Below are 20363 nucleotides of genomic sequence, written 5' to 3'. Positions count from 1 at the left end.
ATGAAGTACTTGCTGTGCCACATATTTGGAGCAGTGAGTAAAACCACTTACAAACAACCATTGTTTAGCTCCTTTCAGTCTGCAGAATTGATTGTATTTATGTTATTATTGTATTTTATTTTAATGCAACTTTTGGCAATGGCGCTTTTGCCAATTTCTGCATTTCCTTACAAGTGACGGAGTTATTGTAGCTGTCAGGAAATATCAATATCTCAATTACAAAAGACAGCCGATGTCCCCCACTTTATAGTAATACTAAATGACTGAAATAAGAGTTTAACACTGGCATTGCAAAGTAATTTGTTTAGTTGCAGCTTATAGTTTAAGCCACAATATAAAGTTGGATAACTTTGAATTTTGGGACGCAATGCAGCAGCTGGATGGGCTTCCTATTTCAGTAAGACCTGCCCATTCTTGAGAAAGAGTTGATTTTATTTTTGAAGGCTATAGTCTGATTATCTCTGTAGTGTTTCTTTGGCATCTTTTCCCCTATACAGACTGGTCATGCTTATCGCTGGAGAGTCCCAGTGGACTGCGGCTGTGTCTCAGAGATCAATAAATTACTTCATGGTGCGTCTCTATGTGCGTGCATTTTTGTGTGTGTTTGTGTGTGTATCAGAGAGTGTGTGCGTATGTCTGAACGAGACAGAAAGACAGGCAGTGAGATAGAGAGAGATATAAAAGGCACCAGAGACAGAGAAGAGCTATTTAATGGGGATTTGGCCTTTTATCCAACGTCATCCTCACTAGATTGGTGGTTTATATGTCTGGATGGACGTTTTCAGATATGTGTTTGTGTGTTGTTCACATGATTGGCAGCTGGTCCGATCGCAATTAAAGGAAATTGATAAGATGTTAGAGTCCCAGTGTTCTGCTGACAAAGTGGAATGCAATAAGTCTCTCCTGATAGCCATTGTATACATAGAGACACAAAGACTAAGACACACACGTATATAGCCCCCCACACAGCTTCTCTCTATCATTGGCTGTGTTTTTCTCCGTCCATCTATGTGGAGTGTCTGAGCACATCTTCTCCTCCTCAGCAGTGGGAGTCACGGTGTTGCTCACTTCCTCAGCTTTCTTTTTTCTGCTGGCTAAGACCTATTTACCTCAATTACTTCAAAATGAGAGCCCGAGACAGAGAAAAGAGAGAGCAGAGTTAGACTGTGAGATAGCAGAAAACATAATGTGGAACAGATGAAGAGGAGAGAGTGGGAGAAAAACAGGACACTGGAGACACGGAGAGAGAGTGTGTGTGTGAGAGAGAGAGAGAGAGAGACAGAGAGAGAGAGAATTCCCACTTTCCGTGTCTGGTTTCATAACTGTTCACAGTTTCCATTTATGGAGATGTGTCACTGTTTTGTTTGCGTGTGTGTATTAGACTGCGTATTAATATGCGCATATGCATCTTTGTGTAATGACATAAATGGATGCAAATTGTGCTTGTTTGCATATATATGTGTGTGACTCAGATGGAAATGTTAAAATATTAAGGACCTGAATTTAGGATTATTTGAGCTCATGCTAATCACTTATTGCACAATCTGATCCATGAATGATACACTTATGAAAACCATAGCCCCAAATTGGTGAACAGTCCACATAGAAAAGGTGTATTTTTATTCTAGCTTTAAAAAACTATATCTGCAACCATATTGGTAATTGTTGAATTTTTCATCTTTAAAATCAGTAGCAATATCAGTCTCAAAAATCCCATATCGGTCAGCTCTAACGAAAATCTTTCAGTTGTTTTTGAGATGTACCTTTCTCAATGTTTCATAATGAAGTTAATAAATCATATGTGATCCATACTGTGAAGTGGCATGTGATTGATGTTCCTGCAGATGGAATACACTGAGACAAACTGCCTGGTGACTAATAGTTAATTCAAGCGATTCCCATGCTCCTTCATGCAATGAAAAAAAAAAGAAAAAAAAGAATGAGTAGGCCAATGACTGATCACGTATGCAGAAATAATTTGTTGGGGGATCAGTCAGAGTGTCCTTTGAGATGATCACGCTTTCAACAGCAGTCAGAGTGAGAAGGATTAGAAGACGCTAGCAGAGACACCCTGTGCTTGGTTGTGAAAAAGAAACACATATTTGCTGATGTTATACTGTTTTTTTTTACACTGCTTGTACTTCTCAGCGTGACAGAAGACAGTTTTCATTTATTCAAATTTGACAAGGAGGATGACAGTGCACAGCCAAGGTGTTTTGTTGACTTGTTCTTGACTTTGGGTGCTTCAACAATAACATTTGCCACAGGGATTGAGACGGAGAGCTCAATCCCACCATTGCATTTCGGTGACAACATTGAATCGTAAAAAGGAAAAGTCTTCTGTAATTAAGAGACAAGCTTGAAATAAGGGAGCAATTTGCCTGACTTTCTTGGTTCTGCATAATTTGCATCATCTTTTTGCAGCTGTGATGAAACATTTAGTGGGCCTGTGGTATCCTCATGCTCAGGGGCTAAGCCAAAGCACTTGCAACATCACAGATACAAATTTGGCTCACATCCTAGCCTGCCACAAATCTTTCCTCTCCATCATGATCCCATATTTTTCTACACAATTTGATCAAAATGAAGCAGAAAAGCAAAATTTACCTTGCGAAACCACAACATTTTGCTGGCTGTGTTCAGTGTGCATTTCAGCTTAACTAGCTCCTTACCTGCATCTGCATGCCATCAGAACAGCTCTGAATCCCTGCAAACATGTTGCTGCAGTTGTGCTCTGCTGCTATGGATGATTCAGCAGAGCAGAGATCTAATGGCTGTCTAAGGACTGTCTGTAAAAGGCTGCTTCCTGGCTGCACCCTGCAACAATATCAGGATTCAAAGATCCACTCCATCAGTGCATATTTGTGCTTAATAAAGTGGGCCTAATTCATTTTGCTGAATGCACTTTAGCTTGACTGATGCCATTTTGAAATGAAGCATCCTATTGTTGGATTATTGCAGAATTCTTGTGTTTTTTTCCATTACCAAGGGGTAAAATTGTGTCCTGACATTGTACCATAAGAGTTATGTCACATAAAAGCCAGTTGAGACAAAGGAAATGTTTTAAAATAGACCTAGTGATTCTAAACTATTGTTTTATTCATTTATTAAAATCGAGGTATTTGTGTTAATAAGAATATCTTTATGATTGCCATTGTCGCATTAAGCTGCTTACTCAGGCAACCTATACTGCCATTTTTGGGGAAAAGACTGTCTGGGCAAATATATGTCAAATCAAATCGATAATGTTCCAATTGATTGATTGAGATTGAAAGTTCATCCTTGACCTTGGAAACAGCTTTTGGCAAAACAAACTTACCACGAGGTCCATGAATGGAATTCTGGATCTTTCAATTACATTGCATAATCCTACTCAGCGGGTAAAGTTTGCTCAGTTCTTAGCAGTATAAGGACTTTTGTGTTGACCTTAAAAAATTAGATTTAAAGTTCATTGTTGACCTTGAAAGTTGGGTGATCCAAATTATGTCAAATACTCGATTGATTATCAAAATTAGTTTGGTGCTAATGAGCTAATTGTTTTATTGCTAATAACATTATTCACACAATTCATCAGATTGCATCCAAAAACGGATTCATTTCATATTTTTATACTCACAAAAAAAGCTAATTTTTCATGAGTAGAATAATATATCAGCCTTCCTTAATTCAAACATCACAAGCTCTCTGCAAAACCTTAATTAAGAGGTGCTCATTAGCATTTGCCCTTGAGCCTCGCTAAGGATGGAAGAAAGACCTCCGGTACAGAGGTCTGCTCAGCCAACAGTACAAGTGAGAGTAACAGTAGACTGTTAGAATACATGTTTAAATCTCAGGTTACTATCATGCATTTACACAAAGCACAGTCACAGCAGGGATAGAAACAGATAGTTAGCTATTCAGCTGTGAAATCTCCACATAGACAGAGAGCGGATGAGCTGGCAGGATCATTCTGACAGGAATCAGTTGAGCTGTATTAAACAAATCTCTCTCTCTCTCTGCCTTCCTGCCTGTGTCTGTACTCCTCTGCTTTCTACTTTATCTACCTTTTCCTGCCCTCCTTTCAGAGCTGTTCTGGGATCATCTGGTGCAGAGGACAAAGTGTTCCAGACATATGCATCTCTCACACACACTGCAACACACATATTCACAGCTGTTCTCTTATTGAAGGTGACCTCTGTGACTTGTAATTAAGACTAGAAATAATCAAATGACTGTATCAGTATCTGCCGTCGTTATTAAAGTCATTTTATAACACTGCCTACCCCTCCTCCTCATTTTCTCTTGGTACTTTGTCTTCATTTCATGCTGATTTTCCTCTCTCTGTTTCTGCTGTCTCTCTGTGTCTTTTTCCCCGCAGAGGGTCCTCCCTGGTTGCTGATCTGAAGCTCTGGTCCTCATCTCTGGCTGGGGTAGACAGCCGCGCCCCCTTAGTGAAGAGCACCATGACCCAGGAGGGGCAGGCTCTGCCCTCTCCCTCCCCTCCAGAGAACCCAGTGGAGCCCAATCCAGTCACCACCACCACCGACCCACCCACAGAGACGCACAGCCAGGCAGAGGAGGACAAGCTGGGGGCCGGGGCACAGGCCGAGAGCCAGGAGGTGAAACAACAAGAAGAGATCAGAGAGGGAGAGGAGGAGGCTCAGGGGGAGACACATGGGGAAGGAGAGGGGAGGGAAGAAGTAAAAGATGAGGGAGGAGAGTTGAAAGAGGAGAAGGTGGATGGCACTGGTGATGAGGATCAACAAACAGATGGAGGGGCGGAGGGAGAGAGGGAAGGGACGAGAGGGGAAGGATGTATAAATGAGGAGGTAAGCTCAACGGGGGAGGAGGCAACACATGAAGAGGAGGGGATGAAAGAAGAAGAGGAGGGCAAGAGAAATGAAGAGGTGCAAGCGTCTACAGAGGAGGAGGCAACTCACCCTGAACAAGCTGGGCGGTCAGTGCACTATATCATCACTATTGTTGTGCTTTGTAAAGATATATATCCCTGTAAAAGTGTTTTCTAGCCAGTACGATGTGAACATAGGCTGCAGGAATCAGGATTTTCCATGTGACAACTATGCACACCTAGCTTGTTAGACTAATTCACAAATTAGTATTAGTCTGGAACCTCTCAGTTCATTTTTTATTTCCACAGGGGGTTATCTTTGAGCGCAGACCAAAATGCCTCTGAACAGACCAACAACCAATCAGAGCAAGAAACGGCCTTAGGCTGTGAAAATCGTGTGACTACATCTTTGACCTTTAAATGTTAAAGTATCATATAAAATTTAACTTTCTCCCCTTTTCTACGTTATTGTGTTCACATGACAATAAGAATAATCATGCACAAAGCTGTTAATCAATCAACATTACATCAGCTTTCATCTTGGTACTCTGACACACACACACACACACACACACACACACTCCCACACACCCACACACACACACACACACACACACACGCACACACACACACAGCTTTTTTAAGGCTCACCATTTGAGGTGACCTAAGACTTTTGTGGTTCGGAAATCCTTGTTTATGTTTCATGTATCATAATAGAGTGCCACATTTCCATGCAGAATGTTTTAATGGCAAATTGTTTTCTCAGTGTGGTTCTCTGGTACATAATTAACCTAATTAGCATTTTACAAAATGAACAGGCAAAAAGCCTAAGCTAAATGAGCTGAAAGGAAAACAAACAGAGGGAGAAAATGGTCTAATTTTCAAAGAGCCGGAGGACCCAGTAAACTAATTTTAAACCAACAAAGACAGTGAAGGGCAGTAGGTAAACAGTTCCAAATGTGGCAGAGACATGTTTATTAATTAGCAAGAACTTTGTGGGAACAATGTAGATGAAATAGAATGCATCATAATTAATAAGAAAATGAGATACAAAGACAACATTAATACATCAATGCAAAATAGAGTTATTATATACATAAATTAAGCTGTTTCACTCGAGATAAAACTAATTCTATGAGTTATTTCTTCCCTTCAGCACAAGCACTACAATAGATTCATAGTGTCACAAATAACAGGGATGAAATAGTGTAGGTTTGACAGACCAGGGGAGATGAGCTTCCAGCTATTCACAAAGTAGCAAATTGGACAGTGCGTTTTCATCTTTCATCTTGCCTCAATTGTCAGTGTGGCTATTCAAGCTGAAATATTTGCCCATTGTGTGCACTTCTCCTGAATGAGGAATGATTTCAGCTATGAATATGAATGATCTGCTATGCATGTGTGCCAATCTCCACAAAGAAAGTGCTGTATGTTTGAGTCATATGCTAAAGATAATTTCCCACTTTCCTTTCTTTTCTTTCTCCGTGGTGAAGCAGACTGGCAAATGGCATAGGTGGGAATGAAGACGACGACGAAGCAGGTGAGGAGGACGAGGAAGGAGATGAGGGGGGGACTCACACACACTTGGACACTTTCAGCTCTAACTTTGAGACAACTGTAGAACAGGCCGACACAGAAGTGGAGGAAGAGGAGGAAGAGGTCCAGAAAGAGGGAGATGGGAGAGAAAACCAGGACAGTTTCAGCTCAGCATTTGAGCAGATTGTTGAGCAGGTTGATGTTCAGGAGGAGGAAGATGATGAAGAGGAGAGGGAGTTGGAGGAGGAAAGGGAGAAGGGTAGGGTGGACAACAAAGACGGCTTCAGCTCCACGTTCGAGCGCATCGTGGAGTCTGCCCTGCTAAGGGGCGGGACCTGCTACAGCAGCCTGGACTCTCTGGACGTGCTGTCACTCACAGATGAGACGGACAGCTGCGTCAGCTTTGAGGCACCACTGACGCCGCTCATCCAACAGAGGGCGCTGTTACAGGGTCCTGAACCTCTGGAGCTGGAGCTGGCAACTGTTCAGGAGCAAGAAGGGGCTGAGGCGGGACCAGACTCCCCAGGTGATCTCACTGATGATGGCAGCGTCCCTGGAGCTGGAGCTGGGGCTGGAGTAGGAGGAAGCCCACTGAGGACCACCATACCAGGGAGCAGGTCAGAGTTTGTGTTGAGCCAACCTGGACGCTGGGCCATCCCCAATGGATACCACACAGACTCCCAGGGAGCCATGATCAACTCTGTCAGGTAAGGAGGCCAGATTTGGCATATTTATGTTTAGTTATTTAGGTATTTATAGCATAAAGTTTTTTACCTTTTTATTGTTTTTCTTGTCTTTTTTGATATTATCACAAGCTGTCACGAAAGTCACATTTTTCAAATCCTACCTATCTTTCTCCCCTTGGTGGTTGGAAGCATTATGTTTTCACTCTGTCTGTCTGTCTGTGTGTCCATCCGTCCCATTTTCGTGAAGGTGATATTTCACGAACTCCTTGAGGGAAGTTCTTCAAGTTCTTCAAGTTCATGTTTCTCAAGAAATCATATGCTAACCATGACACAAAATTCACACCCATTTCTAAAAGGATGAAAAGATGAAGTGACATTTTATATTCAATGTCAACTTTATTGTAACATCATAATGCAAAAAACACTTCTGGCAACTATATATAATAACACAGAAAGCACTTTAAAACTGTGGTCAAGATAATCACCCTAATGTAGAAGATGACATACATACAAACACACACACACACACGTGTGTGTGTGTGTGTGTGTGTGTGTGTGTGTGTGTATGTGTGTGTGTGTGTCCGTGTGTGTGTGTATGTGTATGTATGTGCATGTTTAACACAGTTGGATGAATGTCACATTATTAATGGCAGATTCCAGTGTGTGTCCTGCTGCAGTCCAGCAGTGGAGGCTTTGGTTAGACATCACACTCTTGTCCTGAAATGTAATTATGGTGATATGCTTTGACCTTGGCTTAACCAGCAGGTGGCGTGAGCATGGCGAGACCCAGCTGTGGGCCCCTCAGAGGAGGGGGCTGGGAGGTTGGCTGGGTGTAAATGTGGTAGTCTGGTGGCTCTAAAGGAAGTCATTTGTCCACACATGTAAACTCAGTTGGCAGGCAACCCTCACCAGTCTACCCAGCCAACCAACACAAAATACTAGGCTCATGTTTCTCTGCTTAAAGCCTCCATATCTTTGTAATTGGAAGGAAGAAGGGAAACTGTACTGTACATGGTTGAATAACTTTGTGCACTTCACCGTGAACGTTACATGTTCGCACAACAGGCTTAAAAAGCAACAAGCAAACAAAAAGGCACTACTGAAAAGAAATTCAAAGATGCAGTGGGAGAGCTTTTACATTTTTATGGAGTCAGAAGCACTATTTAAGAGGGATTGTTGCATTTGAAATGAAACAGCCCCTTTGGTTGGTAGTGAAAACCTGGTAAATCCAGAGAGCAAGTTCATGAAGCAGACCTGCAGATTGTGGCTGAGGCATTTGCTTTCCTCAACCATTTTGCTTAAATTGTCCTTGCACAGTGGGGAGAGATAAACTGCCAAATTACATAAGGTTTATGCATGACAGAAGATCTTCTTTGAACAGAAATAGAATGTGTAGGACTGGTGTGGTGGGTTCATATGGCAGATTAACACAGCAGTATGGAAATAAGATACGGGGTGCCTGTCAGTATAATGAATCACTTGGATGAACTAAACAGCAGGAGTATCCTTCTCTATGATAGCCAGTTGATATTTATGATTGCTGATATTTTATACTGGGATCTCTGACTTATCCACTTTGTCCATCATTTGCATAGACCCCAAGGAATCGTGGGGGAATCTAGCAACAGCTGACAGTACTTTCTAACATTTAATTACCCTAATAGCACTAAAGAGGGTTGAGGAAGACAGCACAGAGCCACTGAAGGGGGGGAGGTGGTAACAGGAACCAGATGGGAAAAGCCATGTAACCTGAACTACGGCTGGCTATAGGTCTGTCTGGCTGCCTTCTATACAATCCCTGTGGCTTGTTCTCCACCTCTGCAGCCCCTGCACAGCTTCAGTTACTGGAATAGATGCACGGACCTCCGACATGATCAGATCAGCTAACTGCTGGGATTTGTTCACCGACTCTCCCGATGCTCACACAGCTCAGTATGAGTTATAGGATGAACAGTGGATTTAACATGTCGGTTCTCCTTTTCTTACTCTTCTCTCCCACTCTCTCTCTGCTTGTCTACAGATGTTGTCCTTTAAGCACGGTCTTGCTTCCTGACCACCAGCGCCAAACTGAATGAGCTATTGTTTATGTCATGACATCATCGTCTTCAGCTTTCCTCTGCACAGCAGGGTCTTAGAATGAATGTGTGTGTGTGTGTGTGTGTGTGTGTGCGTGTGTGTGCGTGCGTGCGTGCATGCGTACATACTTTTGTGTGTGTGTGTGTGTGTGTGTGTAAGTGAGCGATTATTGCTCGATGCTAGCCAGCTTGCCAGACATTTGAGCACTTAAATCTAGAGTGGATACATCTGCTAGTCAGTCTTAAAGGGATATTTTAAGTTTTAAAGACACTCACACTATCCAATTTATCACGAAACTAGAAGTCCTTGATGTCCATTCAACTTTAATTTTTCAGGATATTAAAGGGGGTTGCAAGCATTAGCAATTCAGTGCAAGTCAACCAAGGTAAAAGCCATCATTCTGAAATCCCAGTTGACACACAGTAAAAGTTTGTTTTGTTACAATATTCTCCAGAGGGAGTGTGCATAATGTTAAAAGAATTACTTTTCACTTTTCAGCCCACTTGAATTGAAGTAGCTTGAACTAGCTTGGATAAAAATGCTAATAATGAAATGGAGGGTTTATTTTTTTGGATGGACTCTTAAGAACACACAGCTTGTAGTGAATAGACAGACATGCCATTATAAATTCACATCTTAAAAGCTTTTTATGATTCACAACCTCTGTAAAATGTGTGTGTAAAAGCAAAATAATTATTAATACAAGCTATAAAACCTTCGACATGCATTATCTCATCCATTACAATGTGTATTTCCCTCCTTCATCTCTTCTTCTCTCTCCTTCACTCCGTCACTCCAACTCTGTTTGCTCCACCTCTCCTCCTGCCTCTGTGTTCATTTCTCCACTTTATCTGTCTTATCTCACTTTATCTCATCTCTCATCCTCGCCTCCCCTCACCCCCCTGCCGTCCTCCTCCTTTCTTCTTTGCATCACTTCCTCTTCCATTTCCCCTACAGTGCTGTCCTGCTGCTGCTTCTTATCTTTCATTCCTTTCCTCTTCCTACCTCCATTCTTCCCGGTGGGTAGCCACAGAATTGGCACAGTAACACATTTTGGCACTTCGGGCGTCATGGATAACTAGTCTTTTTCACTGCAGGACAGAGCAGCTGCAAAGCAATGGATAAAAAATGGCAAGTTAATCAGTCAGTCAGTCAGTCAGTCCGTCAACCTGGCAGAGATTTAGTTGTTTTATGGGTCAGTCAGTCCATGTGTTTGCCTGTCATCCAGATTTTCTGTTTGTTAGTAGATAGAATTACCCAAATCATATTCCTGTTCACAAGCTACAGAGCATAGCCAGAATAGAGATTGGGAAACAACACTAAGACCCTAACCCTACCAGCATTTTTTTTCAATTTACTTGACCCAAATTGTCTAAAAATGGCGGCCCACAAAACTATGCCATACACTACACTGCACAATTGACAAAGTGCAGATGTTCCTCTGTTTGGTTGCCAATGATGGGATTCAGTGAGTGTCGTATTGAAGATGATGTCACGGCAGTTTCATGCCACAGTGCCATGGTGATTGGCTGAGAATGCTGCGGGTACTATGTGCAGTGGAAAACGAAATAGAGAAAAAGACCTGTTACCATAGTGAGTCGAGTAAAGCAGAGCCAAAACATGCAGTGGAAACACAACATATAAGTGTTAACATTTTTCCTATTTTATTTTTGCATGTTAACAGCTGATTAGCTCTAAACACAGAGTATAGCTTTATGGTAAAGTCGTTAGTTTTGTCCATATTTAGTCATAAACTAAAGTATTAAACAACTTAAAACATTTCAACTCAAGGTGGCACTAGAGATAAGTCACATGTACTAGATACATAGATATATAAGCATGTATGAAGAAAGAGGTTTTGCTCCCAAGACACACAGATCTTAACATGGCCACACAGCAAGATAAAGAGTGTATGTAAATGACAAATAAGCAGAGGAGAGAGAGTGTATGCTTTCAGGAAAACATTAGCATGCAGTGTAAAAGCAGTTGGATCACCATATGTGTCTCAAAATGCTGCAGAAACTGTTAGTGAGTCATAAATCAGTTGTACACATGTCCAACATGCCCTTCATGAATACTTCGTGCCATATTTTAATTATTTTTTATTGTTAATGTGATCGTATATTATATATTTCTGAACTGTATTGTCAATATGTGGTGCATCAATGAAAGTAAACACCACTGACTCACAGATTGTCACTGAATTAAAATATTCAGATTTATTCACATGGCTTTCAAACCTTGCATCAATGTTTTAGACAACCTTAGTGCATACAGACTCAGTCTAAAATTCAGGCTTCAGATTCTATAACAGACAGAGCTTTGATGATGCCGCGGGCAAAGAAAAGAAACCTAATCTCACCTCAGCCAAACTCTCCCTGCAGATCTTCTCCCTGTTACTGCTGATTATTCTGACATCAGTGGGTGAAGGAAGTAAAGTCGGCAGCTGGCCACAGGGATATAGGAAACATTGGCGAGTATTTCAGATGTTGTAGACAAGCCATCCAACACATGGAAATAAGAAGTGAAGGCTTTCTTTCAAGCAAACAGCGATACTGTTGTGCCTCTGTCAGTAAAACTGCTTGTTAATTGTCAGACATTTCAGCCTGTACTGTACATTATGTAGTTTGAAAACCTGTCAGCCAGTCGATTAGGTTGTATTTTAGATTAGACTGTCAATCGCATTTGGTCATTTGTTTAGTTTGTCAATCAATCTGTTGCTTTAACAGTTGTGTTTGTGCCCTGTGGGAACCATCACTGAGGTTGAGGCTTAACCTTAATCCATAGATGCTGCTGAAACCGCCATGAAATCACACTCTGTCTATTTGTCTGTCAAGCAGCTTACCACTGCACATAGCCAGCTGATATACCAGTGGAGCCACACTGCAAAAAAAGCGTGTCTAAAAACAAGATAAAACACTAAATCTGAGGGAAATGATCTTGCTGCATGAACAGATAATTTCACTTGACAAGATTTCTTGAATTAAGAACACTTAAAATAAGAAATTAACTCTTAAAACAAGATACACTTTCCAACACTTCTAAATCAAAAGTTTTTTAAAATCTTGGTAAGAAACAAATAATTTGCAGTGCACTCTGCTCGGGCCAGTTCATCACTGCTGGCAGCTTTAATTTATCTTGTTCCCCTAAGATTTAGTGTTTTTATCTTGTTTTAGACACTTTTTTGCAGTGCAACTAGTTGAATGTTGCTAATATTATAATGCAGCCTGTGGCATACAGTAGCACACATGCAAACAAACGAGCATACACAGAGAACTGTTCAGAGAAAGAGTGCAGACAGATGGGGATATGCTATTTATGACAATTATGCACAGAGTCACATCAAAGCAAAAACTAATATTCAAGAGTCATGGTATTGGAAGTATATGTCCTTTCATCTATGCATACTTTTTACTCATGTGCACATTCTGGCGTAACATTTGCATGCATGCATATGTTTCTATGTGTATCTGTTTGGGAGACATGCTGTGAGTGTGTGTTCCTCCCCCCAAGCTCGCGAGCCATACTAGATCTAAGCCAAAGCAGAGCAGATAAAAGCCAGGCGCAGTTGTTTCCATATCAGAGAAGCAGCTCTGCCGTGTGGACTAATCTCTTTCATATACACTGTCGGGTGCAGAAACGCACACACACATAAAAGACACACGGGCCAGCAGCATGCATGCGTAAACAAAAATGGGCATAAAGCTCAAACATCCTAATGCTCGCTCAGTGACGCCAATATGGGAGCTTTCCTATCTAGCTTTCACACTCTGAATCTTTCACTATTTCTGTTTCTCACTTGCACACACACACACACACACACAAAACACATACACATCTTTCAGGATGTCATTTTGGGAATAAAACCCTGAGCGCGGTTCTATAGCACTGCTGAAACATTCTGCAGATTATCCTTTCCTGGCTCTCAGTCAGGCAGTGATATGGACATGCACAGTCACACACATAGACATAAATATATGTGTACACACTTTTGCAACACATGCAGTAATACATACAAATTCTCTCTTTCACCCTTTCACCACAGACACACACACTAACTGAATAATTTCAGCACCAACAGATTTATCCCTGTCTATTTTTAGCTCAACGCTATGTTTTATGACACATCCCACAGTATTACTGTACCAATGACTGTTTTGGCTGAATGAGGTTCTTCTTACCACAGGCTTCTCTCCTCTGAGGCGTCTGTCAACACTTCCTGTATTAGACAAGTAGAGAAAATCAAGAAAATCGCCTCTATTTCTGTTCTCCTCTTTGAATCAGTGGCCAATTTTAAGGCATCCTCTAGTTGTTGTCACATGAAGCCGTTCAGTGTTTCACCAAACACAATCCTACACCTGAACACAATTAGTCTCACCCAGCCGAAAGAGGTCACCATTGTCCATTGTCTGCTGCTGAGTAGGTGTTTTCTGGGTTCTTTTATGTGTGTTTATGTATGAGCAATAGAGAGACAGAGGGGAGAAAAACAAACCATACCACAATATTGTACTTTACAGAGCTGTAAAGTAACCGATTAAATTTCATGAGATTACTGCGAGGTGGTTTTAAGTGAAAGCCTTTATTGCTGTTATGGCAATATTCCAGTAGGTTTTCTTAGGCACATACAAGTACAATGGCTAAATTCCACATATTTCTGTTTGTCTTGTAGATACATAAATAAAATTCAGTCAAGTTAGATCAAGGTTGATTTGTTGATATTTATTTTAACACCAATAGTGGCTGCTGCTGGTTCAAGATATTATCATTATCAAATGATCAAATCCATTTTAAAATCTGTCTATCAATAAATCCATTTTCTAATGCTTATCATTGGCCAGATTGAGGTAAAACAGCAGGCTAGGCAAGGTAGTCCAGAAGTCCCTCTCCCCTAATGTTTCCAATTCTCCTGGGGGATGTCGAGGTGTTTCCAGGCAAGATGAGATATATAATCTCTCCAGTGTGTTCCCGGAAAACCTCCAAAGAAAGAAAGCCAGGAGGCATCCTGATCAGATGCCTGAACCACCTCTTTCGGCATGAAGGAGCAGCAGCTCTACTCCAAGCTCCCTCCGGATGTCTGAGCTGAAAATTGTCGCCTTCCTGATCACCAATGCCTGCGTTACTGCTGATGGTGCAACAATCCACCTGTCGATCCTTGTTCTTTTTTACTCTCACTCATGAACAAGATCCAGAGATTAAACTTAGTCCTGAGACTAAAAGTCCTTCACTTGGGTCAGCCTCTCTCTCCCAAACCAGACAGAGTCATCTGCCGTTTTCTGGAGGAGAATCGTGGCCTCAGGCTTCACACTTGACTGCAAATCTCCCCAGCTGCTTGAGGTCATTGTATAATAAAGCCCACAGAACCACATAGTCTGCAAAAAGCAGAGAAGCAGTTCTCAGTCCTCAGACTGGACAGTGCACCTTGAGATCCTATCCATGAAAAATAACAATTAAAATTGTGACAAAGAACCCAACACCCACTAACAGGTTTGACTTCCTTTCTGAGATTACAGTCATGGCTCTCCCTCCAGTTATATAAGGACAGGATGGCTTGTAGAAATGGCCCTTATATAACTGTAGTGGGAGCAATGTCCCCCACAAGACTCCCTGGGAGAGATGCTCATAAGGTTTCTCCCAGTCCATAAAACACATGTAGACCTTGTGTGTTTTTTTATTTTGGACGGCCGCCTGAACAGCTCTTTATAATGACAATACCGCTGACTGATTGAGGAGCACAAAATAAGGGCTCATCTTAATATGCTGCATGTGTTACTGAGGAGCACTTATTGCATTTATCCCCCTTTGGCTAACTGCTTAAAAACCCTGAATCAGTTTTTCCCATGCACTGACTGCCATGAGAACATCTCATCTGTGCTACAACAGCTTTATAATTTCTGCTGTCTGTGAAAATCCACAGTGTGCAAAATGACAAAGGTTATCCATGAGTCAGCTGCTCAAAAAACTGACGAATGATCAGTATTCAGCAGCGTCTGCTTGGTCTAAAAAAAAGGATTCTGGTCTCGGGGCTGGCTGAATTTCACTGTTATTGTTGTTGTCAAGGAAATGTAGTCATTGTTGTCTGTACCTAATGATGCACAGAACCTGGTTGCAGTGAATCTTGTGGAGTACTAGTCTGTCCAAATACCAATCAAACCTCCCCCGGGGCTTCATGTCTATTTTCATCTTCCATTTCATCCCACAAATGTTGTACTTTTGAACCCACAGCTGCCTCTCTGTCCACTGATTTTTCTATTGTTCTTCTTTCCACAAGATGAAAAAGAGGAAGGAGGGATTAGCATGCAGGGATGTGTCAGTGTGTCTTATAGTGTCTGTAATGGAGCATAATCCATCACATAGTGTGTGAGGATTATTTTTATGTCTCTGTACCCACTGGTTGACTACTGAATGGGCCTAACGAACGCAGGCACAGGGTCCCCCCTGGCCTTCACCTGTAAAATATCACTTATAGACACCAACCAGGAAGAGACTCAAAAGAAACATAAAACGGCTACAAAGAGACAGTAAAACACCACAAAAAGAACAAAACAACTACAGACTTGCAAAACAGCTGCAAGAGACACAAAGTAACTAGAAAATGACACAAAGTTACTACAAAGAGACGTAAAACAACTACAGAGACTCAAGAAGACTAGAAAGACGCAAAGCAACTACAAAGAGACACAACAGAACTACAAAAAGACACAAAATGACTATAAAGATGCAATTCAACTTAAAGACAAGTACAACTACAAGGAGACTTAAAATTACCACAAAGAGACACAAAATTAACAGAGACACAAAAGGAATACAAAGATACACAAAGCAACTACAAAGAATCACAAAACAACCACAAAATGATAACAAAAAGACACAAAGTAACTATTAAAAGATACATGATTACGAAGAAACACAAAACGACCAAAAAAGTAACAAAATGACAACAAAGAGACACAAAGCACCAACTGATGGGGCCTTGTGCATGTCTCTGCCCAGAGGTCCATTGTTTCATAATCAGCCCACGTGAGTACCCTGTTATTACTGTACATTATTTATATTGATGCAGACGTCTGTAAAAAGGTGTAAGGACAGTCAGTGACTTTTATAGAGTACATTTCTGCTTCTTTTAATGATTATATCATAGCTTTTTAGCGTAATTTGGCGTCCTCATTTGACATTTAAAATAGGACATTTAAAATAGTTTCACCTTTTTTCAAGGTGAAACTGTTTTAAATGGCTTTACTCTGTCCTGCATCCATGGCTGCTGAGCCATATTGAAGCAATACCCTGGAGGAATGTACAGAAATAGCCACATAAAATGACTACATGCTGGAAAGCAGCTTAGTGAAGTGAATCCAAATACAGGACGTCCCGCTGATATTGAACTGATCTGCTGGCTCAGAGCCTTTCACTTAAATGCAGAGGAAGTTGTGTTGGCTGGGACACACAGGGCCATTGTGAAGCCACCGCTAGGAACAGTAATTCATCAGGAAAAGTCTGTGCAGTCGCTGGCTCCGCCCCCAACATCCTCTCCTCTGTGCAGCGTTCACACAGCCAACAAACTTCAAGGAAAAACTAAAACACACTCCCTGTGTGTTGACACTATGATGAAACAACGATACAGTCCAATATATCACCCGAATAGGCTGTAATTATCTCTGACCTGACTTCCGTTTTGAAGAAATCGGATTTGGCTTGAAGTGAAATAACAAACCGGGCCGATGCAGATTTTACTGACTACTGGATGATGAGGCGGTGGGACCTCAGCGCGCCTTTAACCGCTGATTTACAAATTTCCGAGAGACGATGTGGAAAGAGGAATATGAAGTTCACTTCGACTTTTTGCTGCAACTCCTGTAAGTTTCATATTTCTACAGATCAGGAATTGTTTTGAGATTTCACAAATCCCAAATGGGTGGGAACATTAACGTTATGCTGCGTGGCAAAGTGGAAATAGTGAAGTAGCTGTACTGTAACTTTACTTTGGCAAACAGTCACTATAGTACTTCTATTCTATTTATACGGGGACTTATCTATGACACCAAGATTGGGATAACATTTAATCGTTATCATATGAGGTGTATGCCTTTAGGGACTTAAAGTGCCTGCTAATAAATGTAGTGGATTTAGGTTTTAGTAGGATTTTACCACAAATTAGCAATTTATCTTTATCAGGACTTATAATTTAAAATGGCATGTAGTAAGGCAAGAGTTATGGGTTGTGATGGTTTTATTTCTCAAGCCAAACATTACCAGGTACAAGAGAAGTTATGATCAAGAATTATTTTCATGATCAACAAATCAATATTTTCATTGTTTAGTTAATAAAAAAAGTCTGTAAAATAACAACTAATACCCATCACAAGTTTTCAGACGTCAAGAAGATGTCTTATGTTAACAGACCAAAATATATTTAGTTTATTTAGTAATTAATATAATAAGGACATAAGTATGAAAGATCCTTACATTTGAGAAACTGGAAGCAGTGGTTTTTCCTACTCAAATGACTTAAAGGTCAAAATAATTTCTAATTAATTTGTGTCCAGTCTTTAATCAGTTGATGGATTATCATTTCAGCTGTAATTATTAAATTAACAAATGTAGCTATAACTCACACAAAAGATGCCTAATTGTTTTAAATTGATATTTTCATGGGTACTTCCAACTGTGAACAGCAGTTTAAAAAACAAAACTGTCATGGCTGTTGTTGATCACCCAACAGCGAAAATGTTTTACATTTCAGAGTCCAATATTGCAACAGTGTTCTGTGTAGAGATTGTATCTACAAACCCCAGCAGATGGTCTGTCTGATACACATTCACAAACACACAAAGATGTGTGTGTTCTTATGATATGTCTACCTCAGTTAGCCATCGATCAAAGGATGTGAAAATGAAAGAAAAAGCCTGTGAAATAACAGAATTACATTATCTGGTTAAACCCATAATAGTTGATTATGCCCATGGAAGAAGATCCTCCCCTTCCCCTTGCTCACACACCAACACACACACACACCTTACACGCAGACGCACCTTGTAGGTGTTGGTACGGGTGGTGCACAGTCAAAGAGATTAGTATGTGAGTCACTGGCATGCACCATCATGCTCTGTATCTCTGACACACTCACACAGAGGCTGAGTGGCGGTCACAGTGGGTGAATATGTGTGGCCTGGGGATACAGAATTGTGCCTTTAGATAGACAAATAGGTTTACTGTGTGCCACTTGGCCCTCAGTGACGCCAAGTATCTTGGCACAAAAGGCCTGCACTAGATATCTGACACTTCATATTGTGTCTCTCTCACTGTTGTTCAGTTTGTGTGTGTGTGTTGGTTCTATTATTGCCAGACAGCAGTGAATTGGGGGGGCTCGGGCATCATTTTAGCCCAGTGAGTGATATGAGCTTTGAATGATTTATGAGTCTAGTGAATTAATATGGTCTGACAAGCAAAGGCAATTTCAGTGCAAACACCAGGCTAGATATTGTTTTGATGGTTTACCACAGACCCATTTTATTTTGTGTGAGGCCATATGTGTGTTTATGTCATTGTGCAATACGTTTATATTTCCATCCACCCATTTTTTTTTCCGTTATCCACTACTTGTATGGGTCCCAAAGGTGGCTCCTCACAGGTTAGGTGGCATACATAGTCCATTGAGCAGAATCTGCCCAGAGAAGTCTACTGCCTGTCGGACATGACCAGAATACCTCCAGAGGGAGTCATACAGGAAGCATTTAAATCAGATCCCCCAAACCACCTCAACTGGCTCCTTGTCCCGACAAAAGAGCGGTGGTTTTTGCTCCTTCCGGATGTACAAACTCCGCACCCTGTCCCTGAGGATGAGCCCAGGCACCCTGCAAATGAAGCTGCTTTCACCCAACTGTATCTGCAATCTTATTGTCATTCTTGGCAGCGATGCTTTGCCGTGATAAGGAGTTAGCATGACCCACCTCATCATGGTGGAGGCTTTATGTGTTCCTCGTGACCCTGAGAGCTGTGTTGTCGGGGCAATAGCTTCTTGTAGTGTGTCCCAAGGCAAATTGGTCCAAGGTCAGGGATCAGATGAAGAGTGATTCTAGGAGCCTAATGAACCAGTCAAGGCAGGGCAGTGTAACCTTGCCTGGAGCAGGGGAATCAGGGCTCTTTGTAGAGGTCAGCTGTAGGGGTAGAGTGTGTAGTCAGCCATTCAGCATGTGAAGGCAGGAGACTGACTTCTGACTATAGAAGAATAGTTTGTGTTTATTCATCAGTCTTTTTATTAGTCAGTTTTTCCGGATGTCCCTTTATGCCACACAGTGTAAAATTGTGGTACACAGCCGTAAGGTAGTCGACAATCCCTTTCCTTCTTCTCTTCTCCCATTGCCAGGACATTTGGCTTCCGCTGTATCCATGGGAACCAGCAAATCCCTTACGACAACAGCGCGTAATGTATTGAATTTGTTCGGGTAATGCAATTGGGCTGATCTGGTTATGCAAAAAACATCTGAATCATCTGGCGAGAATGCTGACGGTGCCACGCAGATGCACACACAGACAGGAAATGAGGAAATGCCCATTAGACTGATGGAGGTGCATGTGTGCAGTCTGCTTCTTATTATGTAAAATTGAGATAATTAGGTATATATGCTGATTTGCATTAATACAAAGGAGTGCCATTTATGTTTGTTTCTTTGAGCATGGATGGTAGCATGCTGTTTTGCTTGACTGTTTGATGTTAAGTCTGTAGGGGGTGAAATGAATGCATTATGGGCACTGTAAATAAGATGTGAAGAAGATCAGTAATGTTAATGAAGCCATCAAAAGTTGCTTGCTTCACAGTAAACTGAAGTTGCAAAAGTCAGCACTGGGCCTTTAAAGTACAATAAATAGGCTAATGAACTCCCCCCTGATGGACTGTGGTGTGTCGCAGACTATTCAGTTCAATGCAGTACAGAGGACACAACTCAATATCTTAATCAAACTACCTCACTAAGTCATAAATAAATAAGTAGGGCACTAATTAATACTCTGCATTGATTCGCTGTCTCTTGATAACACTTACAGTTATACAGAGTGTGAGGCCTTGGCTTGATTAGTTCATTAAACTGTATCTCCGAGCAAGACACAAGGTACTGTCTGCAGTAATGGCTCTATTTCCAGGGCTGAACCTGAATATTTAACTATTTAGATATTTTTTGTTGCGTAGGTATTTGGTTTGCAGCTGGGTGATCTTTTTAATATTTGCTAAATGTAGGCTATCAATA

At 41.3% G+C, this 20363-nt stretch overlaps 1 protein-coding gene across 2 annotated transcripts in view; it reads left to right on the top strand.

Moving 5' to 3' along the window:
* Positions 1 to 20363, top strand: part of psd2 (pleckstrin and Sec7 domain containing 2) — a 42083-nt gene that overhangs the window by 5092 nt on the left and 16628 nt on the right. For both annotated transcript variants that reach the window (XM_059345973.1, XM_059345974.1), the window contains exons 2-3: positions 4358 to 4936; positions 6325 to 7071. In XM_059345973.1, coding sequence (XP_059201956.1) covers positions 4443 to 4936; positions 6325 to 7071 — 1241 coding nt within the window. In that variant the 5' untranslated portion in view covers positions 4358 to 4442. The remainder of the gene's footprint in view (positions 1 to 4357; positions 4937 to 6324; positions 7072 to 20363) is intronic.

The sequence above is a fragment of the Centropristis striata genome, chromosome 12, assembly GCF_030273125.1.
Source record: "Centropristis striata isolate RG_2023a ecotype Rhode Island chromosome 12, C.striata_1.0, whole genome shotgun sequence".
Taxonomy (NCBI): domain Eukaryota; kingdom Metazoa; phylum Chordata; class Actinopteri; order Perciformes; family Serranidae; genus Centropristis; species Centropristis striata.
Note: the sequence above shows the minus strand (reverse complement) of the source record. Positions and strands in the feature narration are given on the sequence as shown.